Below are 18,984 nucleotides of genomic sequence, written 5' to 3' on the forward strand. Positions count from 1 at the left end.
TGATTGGAAAAAACAAGGTGTTAAGTACTATGTGGAAAAAATAAGGGGGGGGGGGGGGGGGGCAGGAGGAGCTGAAGGTGAAAATATTGTTATAAAAGATTAGTGGGTAGAAGGAAACTCCTACAGTATATTCTGAAGAAATGATTGATCACATTGTGAGGTCTATCTCTTCGGTAATGAATACATAAGATTAGGATAAATCTTGGTGGATGGGCAACTTAAAGGGTTCTTTTTCAGTTAAATTAGCTTGGATTAAATGAGAAAGAAAAAGGAGAAGGAGGAAACACATGATATGATTTGGATGAAAAACTGTCTTTTAAGATTAATTTCTTTTTATGGAGGGCGTGGAATGGGAGGATTGCCACAGATTACAATTTAAGGAGAATGAGATTAACATTATCTCTTGATGTTTGTGTTATGAGACACAACAAATGGGGAAAATGTCAAATATTTTTCTACCATCTAACATTATCCAAAAGCTTTAGAAGTGTTTGCCTCATGAGTAGGTCTGGAAACAGAAGGCAGAAATTTGATGCAGATGATCAAGAGCTAGTGGTATGTGAAAGCTCCTACAGAACTAAAACATATTTTAGAGTTATGTTAGCTCTCATTATGTGGAAATTGTTGAAGAAAAGGAACCATATTAAGCATGGAGGTTAGTCTACCTTTGAAGAGTTAATACAACAAATGGAAATGAGGATTTAATTGCTGGTGATAGTTAACAATTCAAAATTCAAAATAACTGGAAAATCTTGGCCCGAAATAGTGAAAATAATAGAAGCTTATAAGTCAAGAATTTACTACTAGATTATACAATGAAAGGTACCAAACGAAGATCAATAGATATGTAATATAGATAGTGCGGTAAAGGAATTCGAGGGAAGAGGGCATATGTTTTCTGCATAAGAAACAAAAATAGAGATCTTATCATGCGCAAGCAGGTGAACTTGGTATTGCAATGAATATAGAAGTGGAGGCAAGAGCAATAATAGAGGCCTTAATGTTTAGTGCAATGAATAGTTTAAAGAACATAATAATTGAAACTGATTCACTCAATCTAAAGAACATAATTCAACATACATAGATAGAACAGCAAAACCACGTGACAATCAGGTTCTTAATCTGGAAGGGAAGGGTGAAACATAAGTAATTACATAAGAGAACTCCCACATATGGGGGATCATTACACCTACATTTACAAAACTCTTAGTAATCTACATTAGCATGCAAAATATTTCACCAAACAGACAGGGGTACAACACTATCCTTAACAAGAGAGCATGGATATCAGCTCGAAACCAAAGTAAAAGAGCACTTACGCACAAATTCAACTCGAACAGTTCAAAGGACAGAAAGAAAAGAAATTAAAGCAGGGTCAGATCTAAAGGGGTGGTGCAATCCAAAAGAAGGAGAGGAGGAACCTGTGTTCTTACTGCACACTCCGGATAGCAACCTCCAATATTTCCACACACTAGTGGACTTCACTTCACAAACAAAGGCAATCACAGATTAAATATCAAGAAATGGATAAAGAGGCAAAACAAAGGAATTAAGAAGAGTTACCTTCTATTAGTGAATGCTAAGCGACAGAAAGTGGAGGAAGGGTGGAGTAAGAAGGAACCAAACCCATAGGAGAAGACGACGAAGATGGAGGTATTAACGACCGTCGAATATGAGCATATGGACGACAAGGATAACAAAGGAAAGTGAGAATGAGGCGGAAGTTTATAGGGTTACTTCTTGGGCTGGATGAGATATTTTCTTGCTTTTTATTTCTTATTGGGGCCATTTTGCTAGACCTATTTTGCTTGTCAATTTATAATGGTCACGGGCCCAACAAAAATTTGATTAAAAAAATTGCGAGGATATGATCAGAAGTATGGATAATTGCTATGGTATTATTGTTCCTACGATATCTAGTTGTAAATTATTTCATCTTTCTTTTACGGATTTGAATTGTAGATTTAATTTTTATTGCTGAAGTTGTTGAAACGAAACATTTAGTATCACTTATAGACTATGATATTTTAATGGTAGGTTTTATACATATAATCAGAGCAAAAGTTACAATCGATTATAAATCAAATTGTATATATTTACCACCATTTATGGATAATATTGATCTGAAAATCAGTGTTAAACAATAATGTACACAAATTTTTAATTAATTTGGTTGTACAAAATAATAGGTAAATTCTTGATCAAACTATGGTGTATATATTGGTTTAAATTATGTATTTTGTATCATATTGCACTTTACACCATAGTTTAAACATAATATATACCGTCATCTAGTTAAATAGATAATTTTACATATTTGGTGTTTTTTTTTGTAAGTTTATAGCGTATATCTTGATGTAGACCTTATTTTACCAATCATATTGAACTTGACACCGTATTTTAACCATAATATGCACCATTTAATGTAGTTATACAAATTATAATTGGTAAATTCTTGATTAAACCATAATATGCAGAATTTAAGTGAACCTTCAAAGGGAGTTTTTCGCCTCGTCTGTTCGCACTTAATTAGGGGCGTTTGGCCATGTACCATTTTTAATTTTCAAAAAGTAGATTTATTTATTTAAAGTGAAAAAATAATATTTGAAAACTAGAAGCTCAAAGGCATGAAAAGTTTTGTAGAATAACACGGACTATTTTGATGAGCATGAATGTTAACACTATATTACAAATTTGATTAACACTTAATAGGATGAATCTAAATAATAAGGAAAAATGTAAATATATGTGTGTGTGTGTGTGTGTATATATATATATATATACACTTTTAAATTATTACATATTTTACAATTAATTAAGAGTTTTATACCATATATTGAGAAAGATACATTCACATGCATACACATATTCCTATATATCATTATTTTTCAAGAAAAATTACTTTATTCTGTGTGTTCAATTAAATTCTATTTATAGGTGAAAAAATAGTTGTTTTTTCAAGAAAAGAAATACTGACTTGTTTGGCCTAAGAATACTTGGAAAATCTTTGGGAAGTGGTGTTTGTCATATAACTTGGCACAATATTTGCCAAGCATTCCAAGTTCCTAAATACTAGAAGAAGAAAAACTAGTATTCGAGCCAAGTTCTAATACTTGAGAATTTTAGAAAATTCAAAAATTACCCCTAACTTTTATATTTCATAAAAAAAATACCCATTATTTATTAAGTCCAATAATATTTGTTGCTAACTCCTCCAGAAAAGTTTGAGTTCTAATTTGAGTGATAAATTGAGAAAAAAGAACAATTTGTTTTAATGGGCTATAATTATAACCGAATCATGACAAGTTTGAATATGCAATTAATGTATTGCTTTTGCATATATTGTTATTTTATTGTTGTTGATTGTTTTCAATTATGTTATAAGGTTACTTTTTAATTGATCATATTCACTATAAATATATAATACAAATTTTTAAGTATTTCTAATAGTTTTAGAACTTATATATGAGCATAAATCATATTTTTTTAAATAGTCAAATATTCTTAGAATACTTAAACCAAAACACAAGGTGTAATTTCACCAAAAACTTGACCCAAATATTATTGGAAAAATTATGCGGTTAAGCAAATTTATACTACTTAATTACTCATCATAGTTATAGTTTGTTATAATTACCACTCGTGAGTCACGACTAACATTAAACATCAATTATGTAGACTGACTTCGAGTTTGTGTAATTAGCCACATTTATATATGAATAATTTGCCAGAATAGACAAATATATAGCCGATATACAATTCACATCTCTTCCTCTCTCTGCCCTCTCTCGCTCGCCTCTCTCTCCCTCTCCCAATCTCGCTCACCTCTTTCCTCCCTCTTCCAATCTCGCTAGACATATATACAAATGCATATATATAATATATAATTATCTAACCGATATACATATACACTTCACCACTCTCCCACTCGTTGCCCCTCTCGCTACCTCTCTCATCTCTCTCAATTTCGCTCGCCTCTCCCCCCCCCCTCTCCCAATCTCGCACTCCTCTCTCCTTTCTCTCCCAATCTCACTTGACATGTACAAATAAATATGCATAATATAGAATTATCTAACTGATATATATATATATATATATATATATATATATATATATATATATATATATATATATAATTCACCTCTCTCTCACTGTTTGCCCTCTCTCGCTTGCCTCTCTCCTCTCTCTCCCAGTCTCAATCGCCCCTCTCCCCTATAACATGTAGCTATGAAATGTAATTATCAAAATATAGCTATGGAGAGTAATTGTGCTATTTTTGAGTGGCTATAGTTGAAAGTTCCTCTTTATTTGTCAAAAATATTTGAAATCTTAGATATGGGCAATTTGCCTTGGGAACTTAGGTTTAGGGCTAGAAATAAAAATTATAAATAGGCTCATAAAATCTCCATTCTTCATCTTTTATCGACAGAATAAAATTTCTCTCAAGTCTCGCACAGGCCAAAAAGCAAATTAAAAGAATTGTATGTTCTCAATTCCTTGATGAATGATGATTGTGTGGGTATACCGTCAATTCGCTGGAATATTATAATTTAGTTAGATCAAAATTTTAGTTATATAATATTGATTCCCCTTATTCTGTACTTGTTTCATATTATATAATACTCCGTTAGATCAAAATTTAAGTTATATAATGTTGACTCCCCTTAATCTCTTCATGTATCTACTTGTTTCATATTTATTGACAAGGACTTCGTAAATATTTTGGCTCCGTATAGCGAACTAAACTTCCATGTCGAATTACATTTTCAAAATTATCATCTTTCCGTAAGTTTCATACATTAACTAACACTCTCTTCATATTAAAGAACACGTTGACGCTGAGTTGACCAATTGACCTTAATGCGCAGTTGGCCAAATATTTGTTACCAATTGTCAACAACAGTCACGTGTACTTTTAATACAAAGACAGTTAATAGTTTAGACTTGTAAAGAGAAGAAAGAATAGTTGAGGTATGAGATTCAGAAAAAAAAAAGAAGTTTAAATTACATTGAATTTGAACGACAGATGCTGAGCTAAAGAAAACAGAAACAGAGGAATGAAACAAAAACAAGTAGTTGATAAGAGTCATCACATTATTCCTCTTTCTGATTTTGAAGAAAAGATTATATTTAACATACTTGTGAAGATCCCGCCACGATAGATTCATAAGAATGCCATGCCCGTTTGCAAATCATGGAAGGAAATTTTCTCGAGAACTTGTTTCATTGAGCAAAATTTCAACGAATCAAAATCAGAGTTACTGATACAGTCAGGATATACAAGGCATATGAAAACAAAATTGATTGAGATTGAAAAAGATCTTGAATGTGAATCGCGTGATCTTGGACTAAATAAAACACGCAAGATTCATTCTAGTTGTGATGGATTTAGATTGAAGAGCGAGCCAGATGATTTCTACTTTGGGAAACTACGAGTCATAAATCCCGCGAAAAAGTTCTGCATCACTATCCCTGGATGCCCTTCGCATTGTGAACATGGAACATGTAGTGCAGCCCTTGTATTTGACTCTTCGACAGAGCAGTATAAAGTAGTGCACATTGTTAAGTACTGTTTTCATTTCTAAATATTCAATCTTAGCAGTGGGGAAGAAAATCGGAAATGGGAACGAGTTGATTCTGATCTGTGGGAAGGTCTAATTAATCAGCCATTCGATGTTAATTTTTGCTGGAAGAATCTAGTATCGATAAACGGAAGGATTCTGCATTGGTATGTTAATTCGAGTGAGTATGTCGTTTTGATGGATGTAAAAGAGGGGAAATACAGTATCGCCTATCTTCCAGAACGCGATGAAGTGGTTAATAAAACTAACAATTACGCATTGATTCAATTGGATGGATTTCTCTCTTTTATCACCTGTGATTCTGAGACGACAATGGATGTTTGGATTTTGGAAGATTTTCACGGACAAGATTGGTCCAAGAAACATACGATCGTAGCAGAATTAACACATTATGTATGTCCATCCAAATCAACGCGACCAAATGAGAGATCACTGCCAGAAACAGGGAAACTTGTTGCTGTTGGTGGCACGAGGAACGGTGAATTGTTGATTCTTAAAAACCAGAAGAACTCAAAGGAATACTTATATGATACAACGAGTAGGATGATGAACATGTTTATCATTTATAACACGAGGAGCTCGTAATCTTTCGTAATGCCTAAGGAAAGCTTCTTTTCGATGAAGAGGATCTGCTGATGTTGCGATTTAATTTGGAGATCGATGAGCTTAAAAGGAACGACATGGATAACCGATTCTAGTTTGCTTGGGACTAAGGCGTAGTTGTTATTTTATTATTTATTTTTTTAGTATTCGTAGTTGGTACATTTGTTTACTTTGGCTTGTTGTTTTAGAAATTTAGATTTTCTCCTTTACACCTTGTTTGGATGGTTGTTGAATGTTTGTTTTTATCGTTATTAAATGCTAAATGTTATCAATCGATTTGGTGCAATCGCGTCATTACTTTAATATATTCTTCTCTTTGATCCTACTTTTTTATATTTTCTTAATTGTATCCTACTTTTTTTGTTGATTTATCATTCAAATTGTTTTATCTTATCGAAATGCTATATTCATTAAACAATATATTATGGTATAATACAATACCATATATTATGAAACAATACCTAATAAGCATCCAAACAAAAGTGGGAGCAAAGACAAAAAACAAAGAGATTAGGTAATTTCTTTCCATCTATCCTAGTTTTGGTGAACAAAGAATATCTGATACCTATTATACTTATTGTTAATGAAAAGTAACAAGAATTTTCCAACTCTAGCAAGCTAATCCCTTAGACCAAGTAGAAATCTCCCTATTCCTAGTTCAACTTCACTAATCAACACAAATAATTCCTTGATTCCTTGATACTTGTTAAAAATTCAATCTAATTTTCACCCTTCCGAGTAAAGAAATGAATAGATAGGGCTAAATCTAGTGTTGGCAACCTCACAAATAAGACTGTAAGCAAGCAGATAATCACAAACCAAATAATAATAAGCAAGAAAACCTGATATTCAATCACATAAAAGTTATAAGAGTCTAAAACCCCGAATAATCGGTTTAGCTACTCATACTAGAAGAAAAAATGCAGTATGAAATATAATTTTAAATAGTTCAATATTAAACAAATAAGAAGTTTCAAACTATATGGTGAAAATCTCTTAATCCTTGCAATGTTAACTAGAGATACTCCTCCTAGACTACTCAAATCAACAAGAAAAATTATCTAATTCATATTTGTATAACTTTCAAAACTTGGATACCCTTCCGCTGCCAATTTCATGGAGCGAAATCATGGAGACATTCCAATTTTCGTCTCCCCATTTTCATTTTGGGGAGGGAGACATACTTGTTCCTTTTTCAGACTTAGCCAAATAACCTTGTGTTGCCTTTGTCCTGCCACCGGTGCACATTTGAGGTTTGAAAAGTGAATCGAACTACTTTAAATTATTTCTAAGGCGATCAATGTTGAGCACAGTCGCACTGCTATTATACTATCATGTCGGTGTATACATTAAGTATAAATTGCGAGGATCATGATGCTAGTAACAGTTGTTAGATATCTTGTGAAATTAATCCAGATGTGTGCAGCTAACCTGGATCCCCAAAACCCCAACCCATACTTTGGCCCAAAGAGGCAAGGAAACGAAGAGATGATGTTCTATGAAACTGTCGTATGATGGCAGCAGCAAAATAATGCACAAGGAACCTGTAATGAATTGATTATGAAGACTTGTCATTATATTCAAAAACTGCACCTCATGAGTGTGTCTGTAAATAACATGCAGGTGTTATGAGAACTTTGATAATGAAAAAGAACTCCCTGTAACTTGTAAGTAATTGGTGTATCTATAAACTACATGTGGTGCAACAAACTAAAATGAATGTGAAATACGCATGTCATCTCATCATATATTCAACTAAGAGATTGATCAAGCATAAATGGTTTCTGAACTTGTTAGGAACCATCTCGTAGAAGCCTTTAATCAGATACCTCCTTGATAAAGTCTAACAAAGTGTTGTACATCATGAAGAAAAATCCATGTTGCAAACCTCATAAACTAAGAAATTCGCTATTCTGAACACCCTAAAATAACTGGATGCAACTGTGTCTTTGCATGTTTCCTACTTCTGTCTTACTCTTCCTCTTAAAGTACAAATCTAACATGCACAACCTCCACCTTGCTGCTCTGATTGGGATGTATTTGTTGTAGGCTTCAAATTAACGTCAACCATATCTTCCTGTTTTGTGGATGAAAGTGTTTCCATCCCCGGTAAGGCTGCAGCAATCTTTCGGAACAGAGGCTGCAATTTTCAATTTCATATTCTTAGTATCATGCTATTCAAGTACAAAAAGAAGTTATTATGCCAACTCAAATATTTTGAGCAAAATCTAGTGATCAGGATATTTTATCTTCAGTATAACTTGACCAAGGGGCAAAGTAATTTCAATGGAAATAACAGAAAGGACTTCACTGTCTCCGTACCTTGATATTGAATCCAGCTTTAGCACTGGTTTCTACATACATAACTCCAAATTCACGAGATTTAGCATCTCCCTCTTCTGTGGAAACTTGCCTGTTTAAATCAGTATCATTTCCGTAAGAGAAATGGTGGAGCAAATAAACCACAGTCTAGAGGAATCAAAATGCAATTTCCTCTTCTTGATAATCTCTTATGGGAACATTTTCTTCTTTTCTTCTGTGGAAAGAAATTGGACCAGAGAAGGACATAGCAAGAAATGCAGATCTACATAAATCTACTACTATTTACTTTAGAAAACTGAACATTTTAGTTGGACCAGTGTCTCAAAACTGAAGACTAGGTACTCAGACAAATTCCCATCAAATGTCAATCTACCAACTATGGAAATCTCTACTCGAGTGAAAAAAAATCATGACCATAACTCTCTTACAGAACATATTGAAAAGCGAAATATATATTACATTTATGCAAATCCATGCTAGATTCTGACAGAGTTCTAGGTCTGGTTTAAATCTCAAGTATATACATCTAATTTTACTAGGTCCCGACCAGAAATTAAAAAGGAATTGATAGGTGGTAAACAATTTATCATACACAGAATACGGAGGAAAATAACGTGTAAGAAGTACATTGATGCATGAGTAGTAGGTAAAGCAGTTGTCAAACAGAAAGGATCCATCCCAGACCCTACCTTTTCTCAACAAGATCAGTTTTGTTCCCAACAAGAACAATAATGACATCACTGCCTCGTTCAGTGCGTACTTCTTCGATCCATTTTGAAGTGTTCAGAAATGATTGGCGGTCTGCAGATATAATGATTTATCACCAAAACTTTGTTCATTGAACATTAAACCAAAGAAATGAATAATCAAACTAATTATAGAAAAACAAAAAAAAAACTAATTATAGAGAATCAATTGCTATAGGCTCCCTAGGAACCTTGTAGTATGACCAAATATTGAGTAGGGCACAAATATGCGTCGAAACATTCTGTGGGAAGAATATCAAGCAATCACTTACTGGCAACATCATATACAATTACAGCAACAGAAGAATCTCTAATGTAGCTTGGAATAAGACTTCTAAATCTTTCTTGACCAGCAGTATCCCTGCATCCTTTCAGATATTGCATTAGAAACGAATTCATTGTTCAATATCCATAGTCCAAAAATCCCAATTGACAAAACCATAGAGTTATGTTAACAGAGAGTGGTCTGTCCAATCTCGACTGTATTTCCCCCAAATCTGTTTTCCACTATATACCTAATTCACCATTATAGCTATAAGTAAATAGGTTTTCTGTTTCATATTTTGTCAAGTAAATCCTACTGATAACTTGAAAACAAACAAAATTACAAAAAATAAGTTGCGAAAATGAAGCCTAACCAGAGCTGCAGGCGAACTGTTCGATCTTCAAGGTACATTGTCTTTGATAAAAAATCAATACCAATCGTAGCCTGCGTATAAAAAACAAATAAGACCCGTAACCAACACGTATTTATTTTCTAATTTTGGAATCAATTTCTCTAGCGATTCCAAATGGAAAGAAGGAGCAAGAGATACCTGATAAGTGGTGTCAAATTTATCGTACATAAAACGAGTAATTATACTGGTTTTGCCCACAGATTGATCTCCCAAAAACACCAGCTTATACTTTGCTAATGACGATACCACCGACATTGGAACCAAAATTCTATTGAATTACCCTTTCTTTTTCTTTCTTCTTCAAAATACAATTTCTCTCTCTCAGATCTGAATGGGTGGAAAGAGAAAATTAAGGAAGATAAAACACTTCTCTGCCTCTCTTCGAATTCTCTCTATATATATAATACCACTAACCGCCAACTCCATCAAAGCTCCACATTTCCCCTTCCTCAATAAATTAAAAATAATAAGGAAAATTACACTAGTTAAATAACAAAAATCACTTTATTTTTCTTCTCTTTTAACATTCCCATACATAACTTCACCATGCATTACAATGTTCGTGGTATACAATGTATCCACTGCAAATGGTATTGTTGAAACATAATTCAACTATTTCAAGATACATAACCATAAATTAAAATCATATAAATTTAGGTTCAAAATAATTGAATTATCTATCAACAATAAAATTTGCATAAGACATATTGTACACTAACAACGTTATAATGTACACATAAAGTAATGTATTCGAATATTAAAAGAGAAAGAAACTTTTTATAATTAATTTAAAAGCAAATCTTTTCTAAAATTATGTTATTTAAGTTGTGTAATTATGTATTTTTTTCTAATTTAATTTATTTAGGAAGGGCAAAAGTGGAGCTTTGGCGTTGATGGTACAAAATGCGAAATTATTTTATCTTGCATATACTTGGATACATTAGATACCTTAAACTATTTATTTTGTCATTTATATCATAATGATAAAACAAATTATCTCATATATGGATTAACTTATTCTAAGATAACTTATCCTAGGATAGTTTGTTCTCCAACAAACGAGGATGTCTGCTACGAGCAATAAGAGATAAACTTATACACTATGTGTTGGATTAAAAACAATAATGTAATTAATACCACAATTATTAGTTTTAGCATTTATTTTTCAAATTATCACTTAACGTCCAAGTTAAATCAAATACTTAAAAGGTGGAATCATGGAATCGCGTGAGCGATCTCTGTATTTAACTCTGTTTAACTCTTAGTTCCTCGGATAAAAAACATGATTACACATGTGATATTTTTTTGAGCAATCAGATAAAAAGCATAATTACGCACGTTTAAAGTTTAGGAACACATGCCTTGGGAGGTTCGTTTTGAAGTTTAGGATTTAGAGTTAGTTCGTAATATTACACTAGTTGTAATCTAAATCCATAACTTGAAGGTTAGGATTTAGAATTAGTTCCTAGTATTGAAAGAGTTGTAATCTTAATTCATAACTTGAGGTTAAGGAATTAGAGTTAGTTTCGTAGGTTATATAGTTTGCAATCTGTGTTTTGTTAAGGCTCAGTGATTTAGTGAAGTTGAAGTTACATCATGTAGAGATACATGTCATTGGTTTTACATCTTTTGAGTCAGGTGTTTTTCACATAAAAATATTGTGTTTTTATTATTTTTACTTTTTCGTTGGAACACGCGAGGTAACCGTTCCACTCATAGGAGAATATAGGCCCTAAAATACCTTAAATTTTTACGACCATGTTTAAAAATATAATTAATTTTCTCATTTTATTATGTAGCACAATTGATTAGTGTATTTTATAATTAATCTAATCTAATTAAATTCCTAGATTAAATTCCAATCCAAATTTGAATCCACCAAATAACCCCAAATCCCACTTCCTAAAAATCACATTAAACTAAGGGGAAATAATTTTAGTTCTCATTTGGATGTTCTTCAAGATTTTCAAATTTTCTTATGGTGATTTTGTTTTTCCTTATATACTTTCCAAATAAATAAGTAAATCTAAATTCAAGTACAATAAATGATTAGTATAAATCATTGAAAAAGGTTATCATAAGTCTCAAAATGATCAATTCATGATTTAATGATAGAAGAAGAGCCTTATCTGTAGGTATTGTAGTCGAAGCCAATTTGGGAGCTGAAGAAGTCTTCAATGGAGTTGAATTCATGTCATTGGTAAAATCTGTAAAATGCCAAAGTGAATATCATCCAACCATCCCCATCTCAGCTTTGTGGTTGTCAATCTGGTTAAGGTTTGGCTGAAATTTGCACTGTATTGGAGTTGAGGATGAACGGCAGTAGTTTGTAGTCTCTTATACAGAGACCTTTTACTTCTTGGTTGATATTTGTTTAGCTAGGGTATTGCACTTTTATATTGTTCATTTTCATTGTCTTGGGCTTGGGTTGTCGGCCCAAGCCAATCTTGGATTGTTTCCATTTAAATAAATGAATTTCAGTCCATTTCGATTAAAAAAGTACAATAAATGATTTTCAAAACGATTTAATGATGGGTAATCTACGAACTCACTTTTTAGATTTTTAAATTGAGATGTGAAATTCTTCGGATGAAAAAATGGAGTTTCAATGATTTCATTCAGATTTTTTTATTTACTAAATCAACAACTAAATTAAATTTGGTCATACCACATTTACTTCGTAATTGATTAGAGACTCGGGGGGATTATATTTAAAGATTCAACCACTTACCACTTTTAAAAAAGAACCCCAATCTTTGAGTCTCAAAATTAGATAATAAACTTGATTTTAGTATATGATATGATTTTGAGCTGGAATTTAATTGGTGTTATATTTCAAATGTAAACTTATTATACATCAGTTGAATATTACGAAAAAGAAAAATTGGTTTAAAATATAATGAACACCATTAAAGTTTGGATGAACCTTTTGGAATGAACTGACTCGATCGTTATGAGTAGGCCAATTTGGAAAGAATTTGGGCAACAGAATTCTTGGACATTGATTTAAATTATTTTGACTTGGACAACCTTACAAAATTTGGGACAGGTGAGGTCTAGAACTATCCAAGAAGGTGGGGTCTATTGTTCATGTTTGGTTGATATGTTCTACTGCAAGACATTAAATAGTCCATACGAACTTATGAAATTGAATTTGGTTAAGTACAACTCCTGAAATTAATCTTGGTGTGCAAGGTGTCAGAACGTCAAGAAAATGAGTTGTTTGTAAAAGGGACCTTTTCTCCAAATGTTTAACGTGTAATGTTGTGTCGATCCCATCATAACGGTTCTTAGATTGTTGTAGTGGGGTAAACTTTCACTATGATGGCACCTCTATAGTGTATTGAGCCACTATAATGAGATGAATCAGGTTTTAGTGTAGAAACAACCTCAAACCCCTATTTTCTTCACTTTGTATTCTTGAACTAGGGAGAGTGATTTTGGGCAGTTTGCACCTATTTTTCCATGGAATTCTTTTGGTAATTGTAAGAATTTGACTCCTTGACCTTATACACTATCTCTTGAGCCTTGGAATCTAGGTTATTTGTCTTGGAGGAAGGTTTTGATATGATTCTATGGTGGAAAAGAGTCCTAAGTTACGAAAGATGATCATATTTTGATCAGACTTAGGATTGATGATCATTCGAGTAAATTAATAGGTCATTCGTGATTGATTGTTATTTATATTATTTGTTTTAGAGCATGAAAATGTCAATGTACTTCAAGGAGAAAACTCAGCTTATTTAGATTACTCAAGAGGTTTGATTCAAGGTAGGTGATGGTTGTATATTTTTTATTTATGTATGTGTGCATGTCTACTACTTAAATTATCATATGTGCAATGGATGGTAGAGAAACATATAGAATGACATCATGTATCTAATTTCATGTAATGAAAATGTTATTGTGAGTTCTAATTTTCAAGTGGTATGTATTGTTCATTGTGCTATGTGATTCAAAATGATTGTTTCATACTCAGTACGACACCGATACACTAACTATGAATGAATCATGTATTGTTCTGATACCTAGTTATAGATAACTCATGTACCATGCTGGAATATTAACAATTTGGATTTGGGTTGTGTGAGAGGATAAGTTATGTAATGATGATTCCATGAGGGGACTAGAAATTTGCATTTATGATCAGATGAAACATGTTTCATGCATTGGTTAATTCATGTATTGTTGTATCATGACCAGTGGTTGATAGTCTATGTGATTGATATTGTTATTATATGCATTGTACTGTGTTACTTCTTTATGGTAAACTGTTTACATTCATATGTTGAAGTCCTCAAAGGCCCAAGTTAAAGGCTAAGTAGGTGTTTCACCTACTTGACAATATATGGTCCATAATTGATCAAGAAAGTCAGATGCACCTACATTTAAATGGGATAAAGTTTCTCTCTTGGTGTTTGTTAGCTTAACAGAATAGCCTTAAACAGCTTAGGGTTCTTAAATATCCCCACCCCCCTTTCAAGTAAAAGTTTAAATGAGAGTTTAAGTTATTAAAGTACAAGTTCAGAGGATAAATTTCCAGAAACTAAGTTAAGGCTACTGCCCATTTTTTCCTCACTTTAAATATTGAGTTAGGGTGGAGATTGTTGTATATATTTGTCAAGAACTCACAGATGGTGATGAATCCTTGAGTACAATATTTTCCTTTTATGTCGAAGGATTTTTTTGGATTGATAGTTGTTACCTTATGTATATTGTTGTTGGGGGCAGCTTGGTTATCTTGGAAAAAGGTGTATAAAGTTGTATTAATATATAGAAGAAGGTCGTGGTGAATCACACCATTTATGTAGGCATTGTAGGCCTACTGTTTTTCAAGTGTTCAGGTACTGTTTTACGAGGCCCTTAATGAGAATAACTGCTAACATTAGTTTAATCATGAATTATATTGTAGATTAACACACCAAGAGAGGCTGAATCATCATGGTATCTAGGCTATGCAATTCCATATTCCTTAGCATGAAATCTGATTATTGTGATTAATATCAACAAAGTGGGTCCTAAGTTCTTATAACACCCAAAAACTAGTAAGCTAGAGCCTTAAGTGAGGGTTCTAGAGTTTAATATGAGGGATAGATTCATAAATGACTTCCCAAACTAAAAATGGAAGTTTTAGGATTAGGAAGTCAAGGTATGACCTCTTAAGGACCAACCAAGAGTCCTTGAGAAGGACCCAAAAAATCCCTAAAATCTACCCAAAAATGGGCCACCTACAGATGGGACTCACACCCAGTAGGTTGATCCATACCCCGTGGGAAGGGGTCATAGGTAAAGTTTAATTTTTAGAGTTACAGTACACAACCCACCAAGGACCAGTACGGTCTTTATACCCACCCATGGTCCGTGGGTCGGGTCTCTTGGGTGAGGCAGCTTTGGGGTTAAATTGTTTTATGTTAAGGACTCAGGGGTTAATTCATTATTAGTTAGGGGATAAGTGGTTTCGATTTTTTAGTAATAAGAACACCTATACAAACCTAATATACCCCTAAATACATTAAGCCTAGACATTATTTTCAACTCATCAAAAGAACCCAATTCTCTCTCTTGGAAGCAAAGAAAAAGAAGAGAAGAAATCTAGGACAAAATCTTCCATTGCTGCAAGAAATATGATGTATTTATAATCAAGCTGTGTTATATTATTCATTCATGGATTCTTCCCTACACGCAGCCCCTAGATTTTCCTCAATTGTGAAGATAAACCCCAATTCTCGCTAGGGTTTCTTCCTACATTTTGGGTAGTATGGAGTATGATTCCACTTGAGTGGATAGTACTTGTTTATGACTGATTTAGTGTTGAATTATGTTATTATGATGATATTATATGTTTTCCATGGTTAACCCTAGTCTAACTGATGAAATTCATATTTTGTGGGTTCATACCATGAAAGGTAAAATTGAAGACTTAGAAATCATGATCTAAAATTGATGACTTATATAGTAATTGCTTATGATGAAAGCTTGTAGACACTAATTAAGTTAGATTATAGTATTTATGATGGTTCAATACTAGTAAAGATTGTAGTCGAATCTTTTTTATGCTTTATGACTACAATTACCAAATAATGAAACATGTGATTAGAATGCCTTAAAATCTAGGTATGTATGATGATTATAAGGAGTAAAGCTTTGAGAGTAAGCCTTGTATTCATGAAGGTTGATCATTAGGATTTTGAGAGTAAATCCAATATGATGAAATATGTATGTTAAAGCTTTGAGAATAAAGTGTGTATGAGAATAAAAGGTTAATGAATAGAATTTTGATGAAAGATCTTTACCTACCTAACCTACCTTATGAATGATAGCTTGTATGAAGTGATAGAATCACTTAAGTCGATATAAATGTCTAATGTAGAATTATAGATATGGTATTATTCATGAATATGATAAGATATGAAAGGGGTTTTCTCAAATAGAATGATTCTAGGTTGAAAGTTTTGATCACCTAAAATGAATCTAAGTCCAATGACTATGAAATGTGATGAGGTTGTGGCGATTCCCCTAAAATACCTTCATATGAGAGGAATATTATGTGACTTCCTTTATTACTAATTAGTTAAACATGAGGTGCTTACCCATGTCATGATATGAGGTGATTAACTTTTTATGTATGTATGACTCTCAAGGCAAACAATGATTATCCATTAACCTTTGTGTTGATCATGAAGGAGATTACCTATGATCCTCATGTGATGATGTGGACATGGAGGCGAATACCTATGTCTCATTAAAATAAAAATACAGAGGTGAATACCTATGATTCATTGATATGTATGGATAAAGGTGATCCCCCTTGTCTTTATGATTCGTTGATATGTATGACTAGAGATCATTCCCATTGTCTTCATGATTCCGTGATATGTATGACTTGAGCTGATTACCCTTGTCATGTATGATAAGCTAAACATTCCCCTTGCATTTATGAACATGAGCATGATTAGTTTGGATTTTAAACATGAATGACTAAAGGTTATGCCCCTTGTGTATGAGAATAAGAAATTATAAACATGAATGAAGAACCTAAAGTTTTTAGCTTAGCATGGGTAGTTTTATTATATCTTGCTCATGCATGACACAAGTTTGACTTGAGGTGACTAATGAAGTGTTTCGCTTATATGATGTATGATTAGATATGATTGTTCAATAGTTGTTTTCCTTGTTATGTTATGATTGACTAAAGGTGAGAGATTCCCTTGGTTATGAGAATTATGCAAAGGATGAGATGATAATATGGTAAGTATGACTATGGTGACCAAATGGGATACCTAGCATGTATGGAATAATGGGATCCTATCCATTCTTGGAGGTTCCTTATGATATGGTTCTCTTATGCCATGGAAGTCTAAGCATTGACTATGTATATGGATTGTACTTTATGATGATAAATGCTTACATTATGCCTATGTTGGAGATTATGCTTATGATCATGTATTGTGTCTTATGCTTATGTCTTATGTCTTATATTGGTTAAAGCTTTTGTTATGCTAGCTATCATACTTTGCTTTATCAAATGTAGGTTTCGGTGATTTGAGTTCCATTCTTGAGAATAGGTTTCTAAGAAGCAAGGAGTTGAAGATTTGGTGAGGCCTTATAGCTTAGAGGAAGAAGCCACTATTTCCTTTATGTCTTTTATTTTAATGTTTTTAGACTACTGTATGGCTTGTGTCCCAAGAGGTTTATTCAAAGTTGAGTTTAGATGGCTTGAGACAAAGTTTAGTAAGACTTCCGATTGCTTATATTAAAGACTTTGATTGTATGGATAAAATTTTTAAAATTTTCGTACTTCTCTATTGTCTTATGTTAAGATATGCTAATGAATTGTATGAGAATCTTTGGGGGTCAAGTACGTCATGTTACGTCTAGGGTGTACCCCTGGGTCGTGATAATTTTATTCCTAGAAAGGAGACATGTTGGCAGTGTACGATCTCAAATTAGCTAATAATATTTTCCCCCTCTCCCTAGTGTGTCGAATCACTTCTTTATATGTTCATTACTCCACAAATTATCACTTCTTTATATGTTCATTACTCCACATTTGTGTATTTATCCTTTTGTGTTCTAGTATACGAATGGTGTTTTCAAAAACAAGCTTGGCGAATTCTCCTCTTAGTCAGTTGAAGCCAATTATATCAATTAAGTTCAAGTAATGCGCTGATGTTACATAGCTCCTTATGTCATTGTTACAGCTATGAAATTATTATTCTCTTGTCATCTACTACTGGTCCATAATTTCAAATCTCAAGAATGATTATGATCACCAAAAAAACAATCTCAATGATAAAAGAAACTAAGTGAAGCAATTTATATATTTGTAGGTGGAAACCTAGGGGAAAATGCCTAGCATGGGTCGATCCAAATTGGTATAGAAGGGTAACGACTCAGGGACAAAAGTCTAACATCCCATTGATTAGAATTCCTCATAACGATCATAAGGAACATAAATGTCCAGAAAAAAATGTAACATACATGATCTCACAATAGTAACAAAGATGTTCTTTTATTCTGATCTATGCACTTATATATTAATACCTGATTTCTTTTGAACCATTGTTTTACTTTTGCTATCGCCTTACATATTCAATATATTTTTTCATGCTGACATCCCTTGTGGGGGACACAACATTTCATGCTGCAGACATATGTAGTCCATCTAAAAGACCTCCTTAGTAGTAGAACAGAAAACTCAACTGCTTTCGGTGAGCTCCAGGTTGATTCAGACCTTTACCGAGTTCTTAGTAGATTCATTTTGGTATTGTATCATAGTTAAGGGTAAGGCGAGGTCTGTCGTGATCTACTCTAAGTTTGTGTATCGTATAGAGGCTTTGTAGACCAATCTATGCAGTGAAATTGTGTTTGGTTCATTGAGAATTGTGGCGTTAACAACCAAATCATGAATATATATTTTGGTCTTTTCTCGTTATGGATTGGGAAAATGCAGAAGTACCCACTTAATCTATACCTGAAATCCAGAGACACACTTATACTATACTAAGGTCCTATTATCCCCATGAACTTATTTTATAAGTAATTTTCTACCTC

The 18,984-nt window shown here is 33.0% G+C and overlaps 1 protein-coding gene across 1 annotated transcript; it reads right to left on the reverse strand.

Moving 5' to 3' along the window:
- Window positions 1-7,990: 7,990 nt before the first annotated feature.
- On the reverse strand, window positions 7,991-12,300 carry LOC101262189 (ras-related protein RABH1e-like). The gene is made up of 6 exons (XM_004235014.5): window positions 10,069-12,300; window positions 9,892-9,962; window positions 9,526-9,614; window positions 9,197-9,308; window positions 8,508-8,598; window positions 7,991-8,325 (listed from the first exon to the last, which is right to left on the reverse strand). The coding sequence occupies exons 1-6, from the start codon at window positions 10,183-10,185 to the stop codon at window positions 8,182-8,184; spliced, it is 624 nt and encodes a 207-aa protein (XP_004235062.1). The 5' UTR covers window positions 10,186-12,300; the 3' UTR covers window positions 7,991-8,181.
- Between the last annotated feature and the right edge of the window lie 6,684 nt (window positions 12,301-18,984).

The sequence above is a fragment of the Solanum lycopersicum genome, chromosome 3, assembly GCF_036512215.1.
Source record: "Solanum lycopersicum chromosome 3, SLM_r2.1".
In the NCBI taxonomy this organism is placed as follows: domain Eukaryota; kingdom Viridiplantae; phylum Streptophyta; class Magnoliopsida; order Solanales; family Solanaceae; genus Solanum; species Solanum lycopersicum.